General features: G+C 35.5%; 1 protein-coding gene across 1 annotated transcript in view; it reads right to left on the reverse strand.

Moving 5' to 3' along the window:
• The window catches only part of PCNX4 (pecanex 4), a 31,729-nt gene that overhangs the window by 7,022 nt on the left and 4,527 nt on the right, over nt 1-20,180 (reverse strand). Inside the window, exons 2-9 of the mRNA XM_065872514.1 lie at nt 18,624-18,803; nt 18,020-18,534; nt 17,674-17,774; nt 17,426-17,548; nt 12,588-12,948; nt 9,938-10,041; nt 5,861-6,885; nt 5,311-5,497 (exon numbers count right to left, since the gene is read on the reverse strand). Coding sequence (XP_065728586.1) covers nt 5,311-5,497; nt 5,861-6,885; nt 9,938-10,041; nt 12,588-12,948; nt 17,426-17,548; nt 17,674-17,774; nt 18,020-18,534; nt 18,624-18,803 — 2,596 coding nt within the window. The remainder of the gene's footprint in view (nt 1-5,310; nt 5,498-5,860; nt 6,886-9,937; nt 10,042-12,587; nt 12,949-17,425; nt 17,549-17,673; nt 17,775-18,019; nt 18,535-18,623; nt 18,804-20,180) is intronic.

The following is a 20,180-nucleotide window of genomic DNA, read 5'->3' on the forward strand; positions in this document are numbered from 1 at the left end:
GGTGTATGGATTTTACTTATTTTTTCAAAAAAACAGCTCTTAATTTCATTGATCTTTTCTATTATTTTAGTCTCTATTTAATTTATTTCTGCCCTGCTCTTTGTTTCTCTCTCTTTCTCTCTCTGTTTCTTCTAACTTTGGGTTTTGTTTGCTCTTCTTTTCCTAGTTCCTTTAGGTGTAAGGTTAAGTTATTTGAGATTTTTCTTGTTTCCTGCGGTAGGCTTGTATTACTATAAACTTCCCTCTTAGAACTGCTTTTGCTGCATCCCACAGATTTTGGATCATTGTATTTTCATTTTCATCTGTCTCTAGGTATTTTTTAAATTTATTATTTGATTTATTCAGTGATCCATTAGTTTCTTAGCAGTATATTATTCAGCCTCCAGGTGTTTGTGGTTTTTTGCAGGTTTTTTCTTGTATTGATTTCTAGTCTCATATTTTTGTGGTTGTAAAAGATGCCTGATATGATTTCAGTTTTCTTAAATTTACTGTGACTTGTTTTGTGGTCTAGCATGTGATCTATCCTGGAAAACGTTCCATGTGCACTTGAAAAGAATGTGTATTCTGCTGCTTTCAGATGGAATGTTCTGTATACACCTATGAAGTCAATCTGGTTTAATGTGTCATTTAACACCAGTGTTTCCCTATTGATTTTCTGTCTGGAGAATCTGTCCATTGATGCAAGTGGGGTAATTAAAGTCCCCTACTGTTATTGTGATACTGTTAATTTCTCCCTTTATGTCTGTTAATATTTGCTTTAAGTATTTACGTGCTTCTATGTTGGGCACATAATATTTACAATTGTTATATCGTTTTGTTGGATTGATCCCTTGATCATTATGTAATGTCCTTCTTTGTCTCTTGTTACAGTCCTTGTTTTAAAGTCTCTTTTGTCTGATATAAGCATTGCTAACCCAGCTTTCTTTTGGGAAAACCCATTCACAATTGCATCAAAAAGAATAAAATACCTAGGAATAAATCTAAGGAGGTAAAAGACCTGTACTCATTAAACTATAAGATACTGATGAAAGAAATAGAAGATGACACAAACAGACGGAAAGAGATACTGTGTTCATGGATTGGAATAATTATTATTGCTAAAATGACCATACTGCCCAAGGTAATCTACAGATTCAATGCAATCCCTGTAAAAATACCAATGGCATTCTCCACATAACTAGAACAAATAATCTAAAATTCGTATAGAAACACAAAAGACCCCAAATAGTCAAAACAATCTTGAGAGGAAACAAAGCTGCAGGTATCACACTCTCTGAATTCAAAATATATTACAAAGCTACAGTAATCAAAAGTATGGTACTGGCAAAAAAACAGTACAGAGACCAATGGAACAGAACAGAGAGCCCAGAAATGAACCCACACATATGTGGGTGATTAATCTATGACAAAGGGGACAAAAACATACAGTGGGAAAAAGACAGCCTCTTCAATAAACAGTGTTGGGAAAACTGGACAGGTACATACAAATGAATGAAACTGGAGTATTCTCGCATATCATACACAAATTCAAAATGGATTAAAGACTTAAATGTAAGACCTGAAACTATAAAACCTCTAGAAGAAAACACAGGCAGTAAGTTATTTTACATGAGACTTGCAATACATATTTTTGATATGTCTCCTCAGGCAAAGGAAACAAAAGCAAAAATAAACACATAGGACTACATCAAACTAAAAAGCTTTTGCACAGTGAAGGAAACTATAAACTAAACGAAAAGGCCACTTACTGAATTGCAGAAGATATTTGCAAATAATATACCTGATAAAGCATGAATGTCCAAAATATACAAAGAACTCATACAACTCAACATCAAAAAAAGAAACAACCCAGTTTTAAAATGGGCAGAGGACTTGAATAGACATTTTTCCAAAGGAGACATATAGATGGCCTAAAGGCACATGAAAAGATGATCAACATCACTGATCATCAGGGCAAGGCAAATCAAAACCACAATGAGATATCACCTCACACCTGTCAGAATGGCTATTATCAAAAAAACAACAAATAACAAGTGTTGGTGAGGATGTGGAGAAAAAAGAACCCTCACGCACTGTTGGTGGGAATGTAAATTGGTGCAGCCACCATGAAAAACAGTAAGGAGATTCCTCAAAAAATTAAAAATAGACCTACCATATGATCCAGCAATTCTGCTCCTTGGTATTTATCTAATTAAAAGAAGTATAGGACTTCCTTGGTGGCACAGTGGTTAAGAATCCACCTGCCAATGCAGCGGACATGGGTTCGAGCCCTGGTCTGGGGAAGATCCCACATGCCACAGAGCAACTAAGCCCATGTGCCACAACTACTGAGCCTGTGCTCTAGAGCCCATGAGCCACAACTACTGAGCCCGAGTGCCACAACTACTGAAGCCTGCGTGCCTAGAGCCCATACTCCGCAACAAAGAGAAACCCCCTCAATGAGAAGCCCGCACACCGCAACAAAGAGTATCCCTCGCCCCCTGCAACTAGAGAAAGCCTATGCACAGCACAAAGAACCAATGCAGCCAAAAATAAAAAATAAATTTTTTAAAAAAGAAAAGAAATATGTGCACCCCTATGTTCATTGCATCATTATTTATAATAGCCAAGATATGGAAGTAACTTAAGTGCCCATCAATAGATGAATGAAGAAGATGTGGCATATATACAATGGAATATTAATCAGCCATAAAAAAGAATGAAATCTTGCCATTTGTGACAACATGGATGGGCCTAGAGGCTATTATGCTAAATGCAATAAGTCAGACAGAAAAAGACAAATATGATTTTGTTTATATTTGGAATCTAAAAAAACAAAACAAATGAACAAACATTAAAAAAAAAACAAACAGAAACAGACATAGGAAACAAACAAGTGGTTGCCGGAGGGGAGGGAGAAGGGGAAGGGGATGGAGAGAGGAAAGAAGTAGGTGCAGGAGATTAAGAGGTACAAACTTCCAGTTACAAAAAAAATTTATTCCTAGGTATTTTATTCTTTTAATGCAATTGTAAATGGACTGTTGTCTTAATTTCTCTTTCTGATAGTTTGTTATTATAGAGTATAGGGTTTTCTATATACAATATCACATCATCTGCAAATAGTACCAGTTTTACTTCTTCCTTTCCAATTTGGATGCCTTTTATTTCTTTTTCTTAACTAAAGTGCTCTGGCTAGGACTTCCAATACTATGTTGAATACAAGTGGTGAGAGTGGGCAACCTTGTCATTTTCCTGATCTTAGAGGAAATACCTTCAGTTCTTCACCACTGAGTATGTTGTTAGCTGTGGGCTTCTCATATATGGCCCTTATTATGTTGAGGTAGGTTCCCTTTATAAGCACTTCGTTTCCCACTTTGTTTAGTACTTTAATCATAATTTCCTTCAGTCCTTTGAACATATATATAAAATGGTTACTTTGATATCTTTGTTAAGCCCGACATGTCGTTGATCTCACAGGCCAGTTCTGTCATGTCCCCCCTCCCACCACCCTACACATGGGTCAGATTTTCTTGTTATTTTTCTGTTTTTTTTCATATCGCCTAATTTTTGTTGAAAACTGGACATTTTAGGTAACACTGCAGCAATTCTGGGTACTGATCCTCTCTACCCCACACCCCAGGGCTTGTTATTATTATTTGCATATTTGCTTAGTGAATGGCTGGATGACTTTAGTGAAGTTAATCCTACCTCCTGTTCAGTTGTGAAGTCTTTGGTATTGCTCCTCAGGGAATGCAGCCTTGTGAGTGCCCACAGTTATGATGGGATGGCAATGGTTTTGGCAAGGTTCTCTTTGTTAAATGTGCACACCCAGCTGGTTGCTCTACATTTTCAACAATGACCTGGGACCTAAATTGCTCCAGAGTGATCCAATTAAATTTGGGCTCCTTTGAAAGAACAGTTTTGGAGGTCAGTGTTTGAGATTTGTTTTGACCCCAGGAGGGCTCTTCTCCGCTGTTTCTTTCCCTGGTTCTCTCTGTTAATCTACCTGGCCTGCAGTTCAGCTGAGACCTCTAATGATTTTACCAATTGCCTCTAGTAACTTTCACCACCACCTCCACTGTTTTTTGAGGAACATCTTAAGCTTCAGTGTGTCCACACTATGTGCAAATGAAGTCACTTCCTTTGGTAAGAGATCTAGAGCTTTTTTTTTTTTTAATGGTCTGCTTCTCCCAGTGGGCAGGATCTCTGAGCCAGAGCGCTGGAACTGGGGTGTAAGATAATGACGCACTTCTGAGTAACACCTATGCTTCAGGACATGTGTTTGGTAGAGGGGGAGCAGTAAACTCAGGTCTTCTTGGCTTGCCACTCCCACTGTGGAACATCCATAGACATGAGTAATCAGGCCCTGCTATTGTCAGTGACACCAGGCCCAGGTAAAGCCTCCATCCAACAAGTTAGGGGTGGCCAGAAGGGAGTTCCAACCTCTTGATTACACATGCCCAGAACCAAGCCTCACAATAGGCAGGTGGGAGTAAGATGAGAAATGCTGAAGTCCTTCCTCTTCTGGGAAAACAGTCCTCCAACTGGGAGCTGAGGGGAGAGGGAGCCCTGTGTTCTTGGCCATACCAGTCTGAATGGAGTTTCTGTCTTGCTGAGCTGGGAGGCAATGGGTCTTGGTTCAAATGATGTAGTCTCTAACTGTTCTTAGGTTTCAGAAGATTTTCTTTAATAAATGTTTATTTGCTATATGCCCTTAGGACCATTTCTAAGACTTTAAATGGTTGTTTTTAAAAAATAACTTTCATCATTTTCATTGGGAAGCACATGTGCAGTAACACCACATGTGGAACCCACAATAAGCTCATAACACTGAATCTTTCACATTGTGCACACTCGATGACATTTTAAATGCAATAGGAACAAGTAATAAATCTTAAAAAAGGCATTCCTTATTTAGAGTCTCTGAATTTTCACAAGTCAGACTTGCTTACAAATTACAAATTTTTCTTCTAGGATTCAAATCCAAAGTAATAATTCATACACTTGAATTTGCCATATAAATACAACCCATTTAGTCAAATATGCTATAGCAAATTACATTTACTTGACTATCTTATAGCTCAGTTACTGCATAATAGCTACACAACATTCTTTATTGGCTCCTATTAGCTTTGCCAAAGTAAATAATCAGTCATTCTAGGACTGGATTATGTTGGCCATAAAGTCATGATTACAAATACCTTAATACTATAATTAATATATTTATACCTAGAATGTTATCTCTATCACTTAGGTTAAATACTTTATAACTGATTTCTATTCTTTAAGGTTAATATACGAAAATGTTTAAGAACACATTTTTAACCTTACCATATTAGGATCATACCCCAGAGAAAACAAGTATGGTTTTTCTTGTAAAATTGCTTCCTTCCACTTTTCATCAGATACCAAACCAATGTACCAGTCACTTTCATATTCTTCAAGGCAGTTAGTCAGCTCTTTAAAGTCTTCTATTGGACCTAAACTCGCTTTATCAATCATTAGTTTCAGAGTATACCTAAAAAATGGAGAAACAAAGAATTTTAGAATTTTAAAAATCAACTTTATAGATGAAATCGATTTTTAAAGACACAACTGAAATCATACATATTTCAGAAAAAAAGATCTGGGAGAAATGATAAGAGTTAAAGCAAAACAATCCAGTAAGCCATACAAAAAATAGGTTCTCCACATAAACAAAAAGAAAGTACAAATTTAAGTGTGCTCCCGATATAATCAGAGTACATACCAAGCATTTTTCATTTTTTGGAAAGTGATTATTTTTTAAAATTAGAAATGAAAGAGCATCTCCTTCTAGGTTATAAAACAATCAACATTTTTTGGCCAATGTTACAACTTGTATGTAATCAAAATGAATTACCTGAAAGCTTTTAGGGCTAGTTGGAACAGTTCTGGCTTTTCTGTGAGCCAATCCAAGGCAAGAGACCAAGGGAAAACACCACTGTAGACTCTCAATATATGACCAGGACTAGGAATCATATTGTCAACTCCAAACAAACTAAAATAACAAGTCATTACTGCTTGAACATAAAAGTCTTTTAAAACTCTGTCCTTTGCAATTTCTTCCACTACATTTGAGGCATTTTCTTCTGAATGAAAACATTCCAACTGCCTTAAAACAAAGTGGTACCAGTCTTCTGGAAATAATGAGCTCATCTCCTTCACTTTGGAATTAGGCAAACAATTAGATATCCACTCTTCAGGTAAGCTTAACAAGTGAGAATGAGAACAACTGAACTCCATGAGAGGGATGTATGCCACGGCTTCTTGTTTCCCTTTGTCAGTAGCAGGGTATCCCAATGCAACTGCTTGGTAAAGACTATTTCCAGTAACTGTGCCTGTAGAATGTTTACCAACCCTCTGTGATTCCACTGATCCTGGAATAGGCAAATTTATACCTGACAAAACTTTTTCTTCTTTTCCTTTTTTGATAGTTGCCTCTTCACCAAAAACATCATCAGACCAGTCATCCAAATTTTCTGAATTTAAACTATCTGTGTCTTCTGGGGATTCGGTTTGTGGTGAAGTATTCAAAGGAGGAAGGATTATTAGAGATGCTTTCCCTTTATTTTCAGTTTTGTGAACATTTTCCTGCATGTTGGACCTTCTGGAACAGTACTGAAGAAGTATCCACACAAGTACTTTAACAAGGTCACCTTTAAATTCTTTTAAGTTGTCATGGGAATCAATTATGCCAGACAGGACATTCCTGGCATCAGAATAGAGTTTCACAGGCAAAACAGTACAGGGTGTCAAGACATTTCCAAAGTGTTCATTAATGGAACATACTCTTGCATATTCTTCTTGTTCAAAGGCACCTTCAAAAACTTCGTCAACTCTTCGAGCTTCAGCAGTATGACAGGATGTCTCTTGCAATTCTAACCCCTAAAGAGGAAATAAGAAAATACTTGAGTTTATGATCACTTATTACACAGAGAAAAGTAACTAGTTTTGTAAATACTCATGGATTGGATTCTCAAAATAAAAATATGGAAAATGCAAAAAAAGTCTTTAACCAAAGAGCTACACCTTAATTCAAACTTAATGACACAATATATTTGATGTTGGATACAGATATGAAAAATAATGCTATATTTTTAAAGAAATTTTAGAAATTCCACTGGAAATTAGCAAAACAATTTTAATGAGTATGACCATAATTTTAAGACTGTACATCAAGGTTGAATCACACTTGTTAAAAACTTTTAAAAATTATACAAATTTGAGGGGGGAGCAAAATTGGAACTACACAATATGCACATTAGCTTTGTATCCTTTCCAGCCTACTTTATATGAGAGCAGTATTCTACTATATGGATATGCCATAATTTATCTAACTATTCCTTTGTTCCAGTTTAAAAAATTATAATAACGTAATAATAATACTGATTTATGTATTTGATTATTATCTATCTCCTCCAACTACAATATAAACTCCACAGAGCAGCTCTCTTTTGGTTACTACTGTATCCTCAGTGCCTAAACTAGTACTTGGCACACAATGAGGGATGCTACAAATATATGCTGAAAGAATGAATATTATGAATATGTCCTTATATAAATTTTAAACCCATTTTGATTACTTCGCTAGAAGGAATCACTTGAATAGGATACCTCAGGTCACTGTTTACTATTATTATTAATTATTGCTTATTTATTTATACATCTTTACAAAACTACCAGTGATTTTAATAAAAGGCAATGCTGTTAGGTTGTATTATGATCCAGGGAAAGAACACGGAATGTGATATCAGAATCTGCTTTTAAATCATGGCTCTGCCAGATGCTAGTACACAATCTTGAGTAGGTCACTTACCCCCTGAGATTCCTTTTGCTTCTCTTTCAAAGAAAAATAACCCTGGCACATAGGGTTGTGAAGAGAAAAGCAAGTAATGAAAGTGCCTTGTCAAATTTAAAGTGTTATATAAATGTTAGTAGATGGTATATCTAAGCAAGCTTGTGTCTGGAAAAATGCAAAAGAAAGAAAAAAAGACTGCCACCTAAAAGTATATCTTTATATCATATATTTCATGCAGCATAAAAGATCAATAAAAGGACCCACATTATTAGGTATTATAAAACTGTACCATTAAAAAAATAGAACTAAATTAAGCAATGAAAATGTCCTCCATATTCTGCATGATTTTTTGCCTTCTCCTACTTGTACATGTTAGACTAGAGCAGTAGTTCTCAAACTTTAGGTGAGTCAGAATCACTGGAAGGCTTGTTAAAACACAGATTGCTGGGCACCCCCCACCAGAGTTTCTGATTCAGTAGGTCTGGGGTGAGGCCTAAGAATTTCCATTTCTAAAAAGTTCCCAGGACATGTTAAAATTACTAATCTGGAGAACTGCATTTTGAGAACCACTGGACTAAAGGAACAGCTTTTTAGTCACCAGCAATTTTATCCAATCTGCATTAAGACAAAAAAATTCATTCATTCACTACTCATTCAACAAATATTTATTAAGGGCCTACTATGTGCCAGGCTCTGTTCCAGGGGCTCAGGATATATTCTCCAAATAAAAACAGAGATCCTTGCTCTTGCAACATTTATATTAGAGAGTGGAGGAACACAGGTAATCAACAAGAAAATTAATAAGTAAATTACATAGTTTGCTAGAAGGTATAAGTGTTATGAAAATAGAGAAAAAGTAAAGCAAGCAAGGAGGATTGGAAGTGCAGGCAGGAATGGGAGTGGGTATTCAATTTTAAACAGGATGCCCACAGTAGACCTCATTGGGAAGGTGACATTTGAGCAAAGCCTTAAAGGTGGTGATGGAGTTAGCTGTGTGGCTGTCTGAGGAAGAGTGCTCCAGGCAGAGGGAACAGCCAGTATGCCGGAGTAGGGTGAGATGGTTAAGGAGCAGATGAGACCAAATAGGGAGCCTGACCCTTTAGGGCCTTGGCTTTTACTCTGAACAAAAGAAGATATTCACTGTAGGATTTTGAGTAGGGAAGTGACATGATCTGACTTAGATTTTAAAGATCATTCTGGTTGATAATAGGCTGTAGGGGGCCAGAGGCAGAAGCGGAGAGACCAATTAGGAAGTGATTGCAGCTATCCAGGAAAGAAATGAAGGTGGCTGAAAGTAGGGTGGTGAGAAGTGGTGGGATACAGGATATGACTTAAAGGTAGAGCCAACAGGATTTCTTGTTGGATTGGATATGCGGTATAGAAGTAAACAAGGAGTCAAATATCACTGGACTAAAGCCCAAATGTTTTTGATCTGAGCCACTAGAAGATGGAGTTGTCAGCAAGGACTGGGGCAGTCTGATATTAACAGGTCAAGGAAAGAGAAGGAACCATCAAAGGAGACTGTCAAGGATTAATCCGTGAAACAAGTGAAGAGATGAACTCTGTCAAATTCTGCTAACAGGTCAAGAACGGGTCTGAGAATCAATCCTTGGATTTAGCAATGCCACAGCCACTGGAGACCTTGACAACAGCGGTTTTTACTAGAGTAATAGGTAATAGGGTCAAAAACCTAGAGTAAGTTGAAGAGAAAAATGGAAGAAATGAAATTGGAGACATGATTATAAGTGACTCTAATAAGGCATTTTGCTCTGAAAGGAGAAAAACAGTATTAGCAGGTAAGGGCAGTGGGGTCAAAAGAAGTTTTTTATATTAAGTTGAGAATGCTTATATGATATAGGAGCGAAGAAAATATTACTGAGTCACCTTTTTGAGATGCTCAACTAGATAGGGATAAAAAGAATGAGACTGGATAAAAAAGGGGCAAGTGTATTTTGTTACTATGCTCTATCATACAGTCAACACTAGTCTATCAATATGTGCATATTGAAATACACTTTAACAATCCTAAGTGTTTTCACAAGTAAAAAAATACTCTTCCAAAGTGAGCTGTTAATTCTTTGATGTGTGCATAACAAAATTTTTACACATGTACTAGAGAGGTTTCAAATGCACATTGACCTTAATGTTAATACAGCAATAAGTATAGCCACATTCTAGAATCATTATCCATATTAAACGATCCTGAAAACGGCCCAAGTAATGAGACCCAGGTAAGAGGAGACCTAAAACAAATTAGAAAAAAAAAGTAAGTAATTGTTAAAGCTTGTTTTATTTTGCCACATGAATCTTTAAAATTAATAACACACTTGGAACTAATTAATAATTCTTTCTACCCTCTTCTTAGGTCAAGAATACAAACAAATATCCATTGCATATCAGGAGGCATTAAATTAAGCTCTTTAAAGGAACAGTTGGAAGAGAAAATCTACAGGTGATAATTTATAAGAATATATTTTCCAGAAAAACAACAAATTAGAACCTGTTATGTAAAACCCTAAATACATATTAAATATATTAGGAAAATATATTAAATATATAAAAGCCAACTTCACATTAATGATTTAAAACATTTTGGACACTTTTATATACATGCCTATAAATTTGTGGTGTTAAAAATTTACATAAAATGCTATCTACCACACTGTACAAATACTCTTAAAACTTAGTTTTTCTCTCAACATTGTCTCTGAGACATTATATATCGACTACAAAGCTCCTTCACTGTAACTATACTGAGAATTCATTGTACAAATATAGCTGAATTTAAATATTCATTTCCCTGATAACATTTCAGATGTTTTCCAATTTTTCACTATTATAAATAATGCTGTATAAATTATCTTTGTACAATGTATTACATAGAAAGAGTTAACATAGCAGAAATAACTGCTGTCTGTTGAAAGGCCTGCTTACAAAGTTGGCCCTTGGCTGGAAACTGGGAACTTGTATTTCAAAAGAGCTCTCACCACCCTACCTGATAAACAGTCTCGCATTGTGCCTAAACTGTCTGTGCAAAGAATACAGTTTATACTGAGCACTTGCTTTCCTTTTGGGAGTCTGAAATTTTGGTATTTGGTAGGCAGCGGGTGCCTACATGACCAGCCCTCAATATAAGCCTTAGGCATTGAGTCTCAAATAAGCTTCCCCAGTAGTCAACATATCACACATACTGTCACAACAAGGTGCTGGGGAATTAAGCACATTCTGTGTAACTCCACTGGGAAAGGATGCCTGGAAGCTTTCACCCAGTCTCTCACCCCGTGTGACTCTTCCTTTGCTGTATTTGTTCTGCATCCTTTTACTATACTAAATCTTAGCTATGAGCACAACTATATGCTGTCCTATGTGTCCCCCTAGAAAATCATCAAATTTGGGAATGGCCTTGGGGACCCTCAAGACACACGTCCAAGAGTTTCTCTAGAATTGCAATCACTGGATCAAGGAATCTAAAACTGGAATTCCTAGGCCATGGGATATGTAAATCTTTACTACAGACTATTAAGTTTACTCTTCAAGGTAGCTGTATGAATTTACACATTCCCTTTCAACAGGGTTTGAGAGTTCCTGTTCCCCACTCCCTAGCCAATACTTGTTAATGTCAGACTTTTTTTATATTTTTGTCAATCAGATGTGTGTGAAATGTTACCTCACTGTTTTCTGTTTTTCTCCCAGGAAATACTTTACAACACACTTACTGGTTGAATATAATTGATTTGATAATAACGTATAATTTCTACCTTATTACTAAGGTATTTATTATTTCAGATGTGAGTTTAACGTTACAGGCATTTTAAAAAGTGGCATTGCACTATATAATAAAAATTAATTGGAACTGTATGAAAGTATTAAAAGTGTAGAATATTTCCTATAAGGAAAATGATTATTCATAAAAAATTTGTATTACAAAAATAAAATTTTTCCTAAATTATCTCACATAATAGATAATTAGAAAAGTTCAACCCAAATAAACATTTCATTAAAATTCTAATTTTAAATTGCTACTCTCTGCCAGGGGAGTCAGTCTGCTAGGAAGTCACTGGACATACCTAAAACAAGTTCAGGGGCTAAAGCATACAGTAGGAGACAACACACTATTGTCATCGGCTTGTACTTTATCTAAAACCAACCTTGAGAAGTACAATATAGCTGAATTTACAATTAGTGTACGATGAAATTATAAAATTATCACAAAATTATAATTATAATATTAGCTCATTCTCATCAAAAATCTTGCTAATATTCGTACAGCACTTCATTTTGGGAGGTTACCGATCATTGACCAAAGCTTTTATGTTACCTTACCCTCTAACCTTGTCAGACAAGTTGCTAGACATTAACTAATAAGATACAAGCAGACTCCTTTAAGCTCTTCAATCTGATATTTATATAATGCTAGTTTTCACTCTTTATGGGCCTAAGCTGTTACATCTACTTGACATGAACTCATTAAAATTCATGAAAATTTTGGGATAAGGTGTTTTCATGTTTCATAGGGGGACTATAGCTTGATTTTAGTCAAGAAAATGTTTTTTAAAAATTGTCAAATCACCTAAATGAAATTTTCACTTCATATTTTTATTTTATAACTTTATTTCCCTCAAAATAATGAGTAGGAGATATACTTCTTCATATTTAGTCTTTCTGCCTGCACATCAAAGTATTAGAATCTGTATAACAGCTGGATCAAAAGACTGTTTTTCTGTGTGTTCATTTTTTTGTACTTTAAATACATTTGTGAGGATTTCTTAAGCACAACCCATTTACTTACCTAAACTTCCAGCTGCCATTGCAGACTGCAGGGCAGTGTTCAAACTCGGAACCATCTGGTAGTAGTACACTGTATCTGCACACACACAGGCTGTGGTACCCACAACTCCTGGCCAACTCTGAATAGGTCGAGGAAACCCCACCAAGAACAAAGGAAGGGTGAAGAGGGGGAGTAAGGGAGAAGAGAGTAGTGCAGAAAAAACTATGAAGACCAACACAAATGGAGAGAAGACAATGTTGAGTACACATAAAGTGGTGGTTGATTTTCTACGTTTTTTCTCTGTCCATGACGCCAAGAGTACGGTCACAGCAAACTGCAATTTAGAGATGAATTGAATCAGACGATCACGCATGATACCAACCTGCAGAGACATAAAAATGAAGTTTTTATTCTTAAATACCTTTCATAAATTTTCAAGATCATGTAAGAAAAACAGTATAATTTTATTAATGCTCCAATATTTTTGAGGAAATAGCCCTTACATGAGATCCTTTGTTATAATTTTCTCCAATCTCACAATTAATAAATGAGACTACATTTTTAAGTTTCAGCTCTCTTAAAAAAATAGCACTAAAGAGAACACAGTGCTATGTCTATCTTAAGGTTGATTAAGCTTTGCATTACATGCTTGTTAAGTCATGAGAACTAGCAGTAGTAAACAGTTAAGCAACTATCCTTAATTTATCCTTATTTTAGAGAATATTTTACAGATTAAAAAACAGACATCATGCCATAAGACAAACCTCAATAGACTGAAATCATACTAAGTGTATTCATACGAATCATGAAAAGTATGTTCTTCAATCAAAACTGAATTAAATCAACAATAGAAAGAAATCTGGAAATTAAAATACAAATTCCTGGGCTTCCCTGGTGGCGCAGTGGTTGAGAGTCCGCCTGCCGATGCAGGGGACACGGGTTCGTGCCCCGGTCCGGGAAGATCCCACATGCCGCGGAGCGGCTGGGCCCGTGAGCCATGGCCGCTGAGCCTGCGTGTCTGGAGCCTGTGCTCCGCAACGGGAGAGGCCACAACAGTGAGAGGCCCGTGTACCGCAAAAAAAAAAAAAAAAAAAATACAAATTCCTAAATAACCAACAGGTCAAAGAAGAAATCACAAGATAAACAAGAAAACATTTTCAGATGAATGAAACACACACCAAAACTTGTGATACAGCAAACCCAGTCCTCAGAGGGAAATTTATAGCTACAAATGAAAGAGCAGAAAGATCTTAAACCAATAACCTAATCTTCCACCTTAGGAAACTAGAAAACAAAGAGCAACTAAATCTCAAGTAAGCAGAGGTAAGGAAATAATAAAGATTGGAGTGGAAATTAATAAAACAGAGAATAGAAAAATAATAGAGAAAAATCAATTAAACCAAAAGCTGTTTTTTTGAGATCAGCAAAACTGACAAACCTTTAGGCACACTGACCAAGAAAAATACATAGAAGACTCAAATTACTAAAATCAGGAAGGAAAGAGATAACATTGCCAGCAATCTTACAGAACAAAATAAAAAGAATTATAAGAGAATATTATGAACAACGATATGCCAATAAATTAGATCACTTAGATGAAACTGACAACTTCCTAGAAAAAGACATAAATTACTGAAACCAACTCAAGAAGAAATAGAAAATCTGAATATACCTATAACAAGTAGAGAAACTGAATTAACAATTTAAAAGCTACCCAAAGAGAAAAGCTGAGGCCCAGATGGCTTCCATACTACAAAATACTACATAGTACAGAATATTTTAAGATACATACTGAATACTAGAAACATTCAAGATTATTGATATGAAATTCCCAACTCATTCTATGAGGTCACTGCTATTCTGATATCTAAACGAAAGATACGAAAAGAAAGCCACAAATATATAGATCAGACAAAAATTCTCAACAAAACACTAGCCAACTGAATCCTGCAACATAAAGACAAGACTATACACCAAGACTGAGTGAGATTTATTACAGGAATACAAGATTGGTTTAACAACTGAAAATCAATATATTACACCATGTTAGTAGATTAAAAAACCAAAACCACATGACTATTTCAATAGACATAGAAGAGGCAAAATCCAACACCCTCCAGGATAAAAAAGTTTAACTAGGAATAGAAGCAGGAATGGTAAAAGACAGACATCAACTTAATGGAGAAAGACTGAATGCTTTCCTCATTAAGATATCCACTCTTACCTCTTCTATTCAACATTATACTGGAGGTTCTAGCCAGGGCAATTAGGTAAGAAAAAGAAATGAAAGACATCCAGATTGGAAAGGAATGGAAAGGAAGAAGTAAAACTATCTTTACTATATCTAATTTGCAGATGACATGATCTCATATACAGAGTATCCTAAGAAATCCACTAAAAATCTATTAGAAACAATAAAACATTTCAGTGAGGTTTCAGGATATAAGATTAACATTAACTAATCAATTGCAGTTTATACTTGAGCAATAAACAACCCAAAAAATTAATTAAGAAAACAATCTACTTATAATATCATCAAAAAGAATAAAATACTTAGGAATAATATTTAATAAAACTATAAGACTTGTACACTGAAAACTACAAAACAATGTTGGCATAAAGAAGATATAAATAAACATGAAGACATGTCATGTAGATGAATGGGAAGAATTAATATTTCTAAGACAGCAACAAAGCCAAATCTAGCCTCTGTATCCCGACACTGAATTGAATCTCGGAGACAAGAATTTTGGGTGAAGTAGAATAGTTTTATTGCTTTGCCAGGCAAAGGGGGCCACAACGGGTTAATGTGTTCAAAACTGTGTGTCCCAAACCCAGGGGTGGCGGTGGTGGAGGTGGGGTGAGAAGTTTAATAGTCAAGGGGAGCAGGGTTGCTGGTAAGGATCAGGGTGCCTTGCTGCATTCCTTCAATCCAAAGATTATCTGGCATCAGGTGATGATGGGCAAACTGTGACCTTCTCTGGAATGAAGAGTGCTTCATCAAGTAGTTAACACCTTCCATTTGGTGGGGGTTTTAGTTCTGCAGAAGAGCTCAAAGTTATTGTTATGTGTATCCCTTGAGCGGGAACCAGGACCCTGCTCCTAAGGCTGCACTATTGTTTCTTGACTGCTCCTCACTTGTCTCTCCATCCTCTCCCTTCCCCAATTAGCAACTGTTTGAACCTGCCCTTTGGAACTCAGGGAAGGGGACACAGAAAGGTTTTTGTGCCCAGGAGCCCCACAGGGTCCTGCTTGGTTTCAGCAATATTCCCCAAATTTTATCTACAGATCTAAGGCAATCCCTATCAAAGTCTCAGATGCCTTTTTGAAAAACTTGAAAAGCCAAAACCAATATTTCTATGGTAACACAAAGGTACCAGAATAGTCTAAACAATCTTGAAAAAGAACAACAAAGTCATAACATTCACACTTCCCAATTTTAAAACCTACTACAAAGCTACTGTAATCAAGACAGTGTAGTACTGGCATAAGGATAGACATATAGATGAATGGAAAAAAGAATAAGAGCCCAGAGATAAACCCTTAGATTTGTTTGATTTCTGGCAGGGTGCCAAGAAAAGTCATTGAGAGTAGAATAGCTTTTCCAATAAATTATGCTGAAACCATTGTACATCCATACACAAAAGAATGGATTTGGAATCCTACCTCATAACATATACAAAAATTAACTCCGAGTAGATCATAGACCCAAATGTAAGAGCTAAAACTATAAAACTCTTAGAAGAAAACATAGCAAATCTTTACGATCTTGAATAGGCAGTGTTTATTAGATATGACACCAAAAATACAAGCAACAAAAGAAAAAAATAGATAGATTGAATTTCATCAAAATTAAAACTTTTTTGCTTCAAGGGACATTATCAAGAAAGCTAAAGACAACCTACAGAATGGGAGAAAATTTTTGCTTGTCATATATCTGTCAAGGAACTTGTATCCAGAATATATAAAGAACTCTTAAACTTAACAGTAAGAAGTCAAGTAGCCCAGGTAAAAATGGGCAAAGAAGTTGAACAGACATTTCCCCAAAAACATACACATAGGGCCAATAAACATATGTAAGATGAATCATTAGTATTCAGAGAAATGCAGTATCAAAATCATGAAAAGACCCATGACAATGCTATAATGAAAAGGTCAGACAACAACTGTTGGTGAGAATGTAGAGAAATTAGAATCCTCATGCACTGCTGGTGAGAATGTAAAATGGCGCAATCACTTTGGAAAAATGTTTGGCAATACCTTGAAGTGTTAAGACATAAAGTTCGTGTGTAACTGAAATTCCAGTCCTAGGTAAACATACCTGACAGAAACGAACTCACATGTCCATATAAAAACTTGTACTTGAATGTTCATAGCAGCATTAGTCATAATAGTCAAAAAGTGGCGACAACCTAAATATCTATCATTTAATGAATGAATCAACTAAATGTGATATATCCATACAATGGAATATTTTTCAGCAATAAAAAAGAATAAAATACTGATACATGCTACAACATGGATGAATCTTGAAAACATTAAGAGAAAGAAGCCAGATGCAAAAGACAACATACTGCATAATCATACTCGTGTGAAATGTCCAGAATTGGCAAATCCTTAGAGACAGAAAGTAGATTAATGGTTGCTGGGGCTGGAGTAGGGAGCAGATGAGACGGAGAGCAGAATGGAAATGACTATTAATGTGTATAAGGTTTCTTTTTGGGATGCTGTAAATATTCTAAAATTAGATTGTGGTGATGGCTGCAAAGTTCTGAATATACACCGAACTTTACACTTTAAGTGAATGATTTTATGGTATATGAAATACATCTCATTAAAGCTGTTAAAAATATATTTACCAGTAAGAGTCTGATTCCTGTATCCAGATTTCGGTTCCACCATATGTCTGTATTGGAGATCAACAAGTGCACTGATGATACAATGACTGTCTCCAATAAAGCATTTTCTGTATTCTGCCATACCTGCAGTACACAAATTTACCACTTTACTAGGCAGAATTTGATAATCTAAGTAAACTGTTAGAGTAAACAAAATCATAATTAAATTTGGGAATAGGAAAATACTATTAAGTGCATATTAGCATTACCATTCTAAAAGCTCTTGTGAATCCAATGGAGACAGACACAGAGTGGAGTCCTTGTAAGGAACTGTCCAATGAAAGAAATGCTATCATAGCAAAAGGTGACACTAAGGCAAACAAGAAAAGAGACAAATTTAATGAAGGCAAAATAACCCCTTCTACCATATTTTATTTTGGCCTATGAGTATTTTTATGAGCACATTTAAGCAATGAGCTAAAAAAACCAATAAATAAACCAAAACATAGAATAAACACTTGTATGCAGTATAACATTATACAAATACAGAAATTCCATAATATTTTTGTACACTTCCTAGATAAAATACAAGTTTATTAATATTTGTCTTCCTACCTAGATTTATCAAAATCCGTCTGACAACACCAATCTTCATGAGCTTTGTTTGCTTCTCTAGGAATAAAGTCACAGTCTGCACATGCTTTGGATAGATAGGGTTCCGGAAAATTCCAAATATATAGACACTTTGAATTTCTTTAAGTATCCACAGTATTATAAATAATATCATCAAAATATAGCCAACAATAGCCTGGGGACTGTTTTTGGAATTCTGTGAGAAACCAGCAAAGTGATGCAACAAACCAGTTTCTAAGAGAGCCAAGACTAATACAATGCTGTAGAAAAGGTATTCCTTCCAAGCAAACTGTTTTGCCAAACCGTTGGGTAAAGCCTTAGATTTGGTTCCAACTCTGTGTCCGGTCACACTGTGTTTGAAGCCAAAAACAATCTCACTTAGGTTAAGACTCAGTAAGAATCCAAGTCCAGTCATGAAAAGAACCACACCAACAGTGCTGGGAATGAAATATGATGTTACAGCTGTTCCAGTAGAAATGATGAACATTATTAACAACCTGCAGAGGGGAAAAAAAAGATCTGCTTGAAAAGAAAAAATGTTCTTTGAGAATAAATTACATATCACTTTAATATTTAAAATAATTACCGTAGGTGGGTTGACATAGATGAGCCTCCAAGGCCAAACTCTAAAACCTGCTCCATTGCCCATAAGAAAAGTGCATCAGGTGGGGGTAGGGTCCCGAGTGCCCACAGAAAGGGTAAAAATATAAACAAGATGTGTAAAATCTGATTAATTTGTTCTAGAACTGGTATATTTACCATAAACCTACAATAAAAAGAAAATATTTAAATCATACAAAACAATAAATAGAAGATCTTTAAAGGAAAAACAAAACACATACACCTCCCTCTATACCCCACCTCTGCCCTGAAACAAAAGAATATTTACAGGAAGGTCCTAATCCCAAATTGCAAAAGATCAAAAACATAAATTGTGACCACTGTCCTTCCTCTATACCAGCAAGTACTCAACTGTATACAAGTGTAGTACAGGACGAAAATATTTCTCCCTTAAATCTTTAAATTACATTGGCTGCAATTCCACCAGTGATTCTATAGTTTAAAATTTTTTAATTTAAAATTGCAAGCAACCCTGGGAAAGCCAAAGCCTTCCTGCTGTTCATATCTTAGTAGCTAGCAAAGAGAGTAAGCTCTTCTCTTTTTCCTACTCTCTCCTGTACTGTCTTGCTCCCAGGTCCTGGAATTTGAAATTAGTATATTTAAAATCAGAGGTCAGCAACATTAGGTTATGAACATGTCTCTGGGTTAGCTTGGGAATTTAACAAACATATAATATTGTTTCTATTTTGTATAAACAGTGGTATGGATTTGAGAACACAAACTTGTACAACACAGTCTCATAAATTAGTGAAGGCTTCTATCTTAACTGGAGGAACTGGTTTTTGGTACAGCACTTACCAGTTAAACATAACATTATCAAATTGTTTCAAATAATTTAACAAAAACTTTAAAGCACAGAGGAATAAACATTATCAATATGTTACTAAGTTTTTGGAATAAGGTTAGCCAAACACCTTGCCTGGAAGCCAACAACGCTGTAGTACTTATGGAGTTCCAAAGACAACTTTCAAAAGAGAAAACTAAATCTCAAAACTTATAGCATAATAATTGTACTTGAATATCTGAGCTGCTAGGAATCAAAGTCAAGGAGAAAGCCAACTAACATTTATACACTTAAGTGTATGTTAACAGCCGAGAAGCAAATGCATAGCAACTATGATTATAATAATGGTATAATGTGCTTCCTTACACAGATAACAGGACGATGCCAGCTAATGCACTCTGTTTCATAATGTATGTCCTTCAAATTTTTATAAGCAGAGAGAATTAACGAACACAAGGTTAACAATGTGATGCTAAATTAGAGGATACTTTCTGTAGTGTAGTTTTAAAAAAAAATTCATTTCATTCTGAGAAGAAAACACTCCAGTAACAAAAAAGAAAATCAAACCACACACAATAAGCCACAGGAAGGTCAAGGAAAACATGTAGATTTGTACAGTTTTTCGTTTTGTTTTTTTTTTAAAGACAACACTTCTCTTGCTAACATATTCAAGGAAAGGATAATTTGTGTAAAAATAATGTATACTTAGGAAATATGTTATCCAAGTTCCATTTTACC

This window comes from Phocoena phocoena, chromosome 2 (genome assembly GCF_963924675.1).
Source record: "Phocoena phocoena chromosome 2, mPhoPho1.1, whole genome shotgun sequence".
Lineage (NCBI taxonomy): Eukaryota > Metazoa > Chordata > Mammalia > Artiodactyla > Phocoenidae > Phocoena > Phocoena phocoena.